This window comes from Caenorhabditis briggsae, assembly GCF_000004555.2.
Source record: "Caenorhabditis briggsae complete genome, chrII, whole genome shotgun sequence".
Classification (NCBI taxonomy): Eukaryota; Metazoa; Nematoda; class Chromadorea; order Rhabditida; family Rhabditidae; genus Caenorhabditis; species Caenorhabditis briggsae.
In genome coordinates, this window is record NC_013486.2 from 15,510,975 (window position 1) to 15,512,977 (window position 2,003).

General features: G+C 34.7%; 2 protein-coding genes across 2 annotated transcripts in view; one reads left to right on the plus strand and one right to left on the minus strand.

The window, feature by feature from the left end:
* Positions 1 to 1,018, plus strand: part of CBG23571 — a gene marked incomplete at both ends in the record, with an annotated part of 15,785 nt that extends 14,767 nt beyond the window's left edge. The window contains 2 exons of the mRNA XM_045243132.1: positions 631 to 849; positions 929 to 1,018. Coding sequence (XP_045091113.1) covers positions 631 to 849; positions 929 to 1,018 — 309 coding nt within the window. The remainder of the gene's footprint in view (positions 1 to 630; positions 850 to 928) is intronic.
* Positions 1,019 to 1,250: 232 nt separating this feature from the next.
* CBG23572 overlaps positions 1,251 to 2,003 on the minus strand; it is a gene marked incomplete at both ends in the record, with an annotated part of 2,394 nt that continues 1,641 nt past the window's right edge. Inside the window, one exon of the mRNA XM_002647753.2 lies at positions 1,251 to 1,338. Coding sequence (XP_002647799.2) covers positions 1,251 to 1,338 — 88 coding nt within the window. The remainder of the gene's footprint in view (positions 1,339 to 2,003) is intronic.

The following is a 2,003-nucleotide window of genomic DNA, read 5'->3' on the forward strand; positions in this document are numbered from 1 at the left end:
TCAGAAATTCAGAAATTCAGAAATTCAGAAATTCAGAAATTCAGAAATTCAGAAATTCAGAAATTCAGAAATTCGAAAATTCAGAAATTCAGAAATTCAGAAATTCAGAAATTCAGAAATTCAGAAATTCAGAAATTCAGAAATTCAGAAATTCAGAAATTCAGAAGTTCAGAAATTCAGAAATTCAGAAATTCAGAAATTCAGAAATTCAGAAATTCAGAAATTCAGAAGTTCAGAAATTCAGAAATTCAGAAATTCAGAAATTCAGAAATTCAGAAGTTCAGAAATTCAGAAATTCAGAAATTCGGAAATTCAGAAATTCAGAAATTCAGAAATTCTAAAATTCAAAAATTCAAAAGTTCAGAAATTCAGAAATTCAGAAATTCAGAAATTCAGAAATTCTAAAATTCTAAAATTCTAAAAGTCAGAAATTCAGAAATTCAGAAATTCTAAAATTCTAAAATTCAGAAATTCAGAAATTCAGAAATTCAGAAATTCTAAAATTCTAAAATTCTAAAAGTCAGAAATTCAGAAATTCAGAAATTCTAAAATTCTAAAATTCAGAAATTCTAAAATTCAGAAATTCAGAAATTCAGAAATTCAGATAATTTAAAATTTAACCAGTTTCAGAGCTCATCGAAAGCCACCAAGCCATCTTTGACCATCAGCCAATTGAACGAAATTCTGGAAGCTCTTGGAGAAGCTCCATTCGATCCAAAGAATCCACAGGAAATCGACAATGTGTGCGCAAGACTTAAGGCTGTTGAGGAAGATGATAAGAATTTCGAAGAGAATATTGAAGTGATTTTTGAGCATCTGAGAAACAACGAGGAGCATGAACTGGACTTGGTACGTGAAACAAAATAAGAGCTGCAATTTTAAACTGTAGAATGCCAGGAATTCAGAAGTTCAAAAAATTTTTTTTCAGGATTCAACAGGAACCGGTGACGAAAGATTTGCAAAAATCGCCGAGCAGCTTCTCTTCCTCTCCCCCTCCTCCTCTTCCCACACTCTCTAATCTCTCTCTCTCTCTCTCTCTCTCTCTCTCTCTCTCTCTCTCTCTAAATAAAATCAATGCATTAACCAGGGACTCAACATAGGGACCCAACATGAGAAGCAGGACATTGGTGCCACAAATTGAAGCGAAGGATGCGCAAAAAGTATACAGAATTGCATTCGAGTAGATGGTATCGAAAAAATGGTCTCGGAAAGAAGGATTGGTTCTTGGCTGGACCACGAGTTGGAGAGCTCTAAAGCGGCACTTTGGCATTTTGGCTGCTGATCAGTTGAGAAGCATCGTTGAGGGGGAGGATCAAAGCATTCCGAATGGAGACCCTTCTGGAATTTATTAAACAAATTAACGTTTAAAATTTCAGTTTTCTAAAGTTTTGAGCTTCAGAATAAGCCTAATCATGTCTAGATTTGGTCAACTTTCAGATTTATTGCCTTACCGCGACGCACGACCGCGACGCACCCCAAAGTTTGAAGAAACGCAAATCTAGTCGTGTTTAGGCTTATTTTAAAGCTCTCGACGTAAGAAACTCAAAAAATTAAAACTCATAAAGTTTGACCGAGATTGAAATGAGTTTTTTGAAATTTTCAAAATTCTGAAAATCTAATTGATGTTTCTCAAGCTTGAAATTTGAATGTCTGGATTTCTAAACTTCTGAGTTTTGAAATGAGCCTAATCACGCCTAGAATTGGACAACTTTCAAATTTGATGACTAACACGCGACGCACGACCGCGACGCACCCAAAAAAACCAAAGCAAGGTTGTTTAGGCTCATTTTGAAGCTCTCAACGTAAGAAACTCGAATAATCTACCGTAAAACCTCTAATAGAACGACACCCGGATCGTCCACTTTGAGCCTATATATCTCACTTCTTTTGAAAGATATCAAAAAGTGGTTAACTAATAAAATGTTTATCAGGTTATCAGCAACATTTTACCAGTTAGCCACTTTTCGATATCTTTCACAGAAAATGAGATATATAGGCTCAAA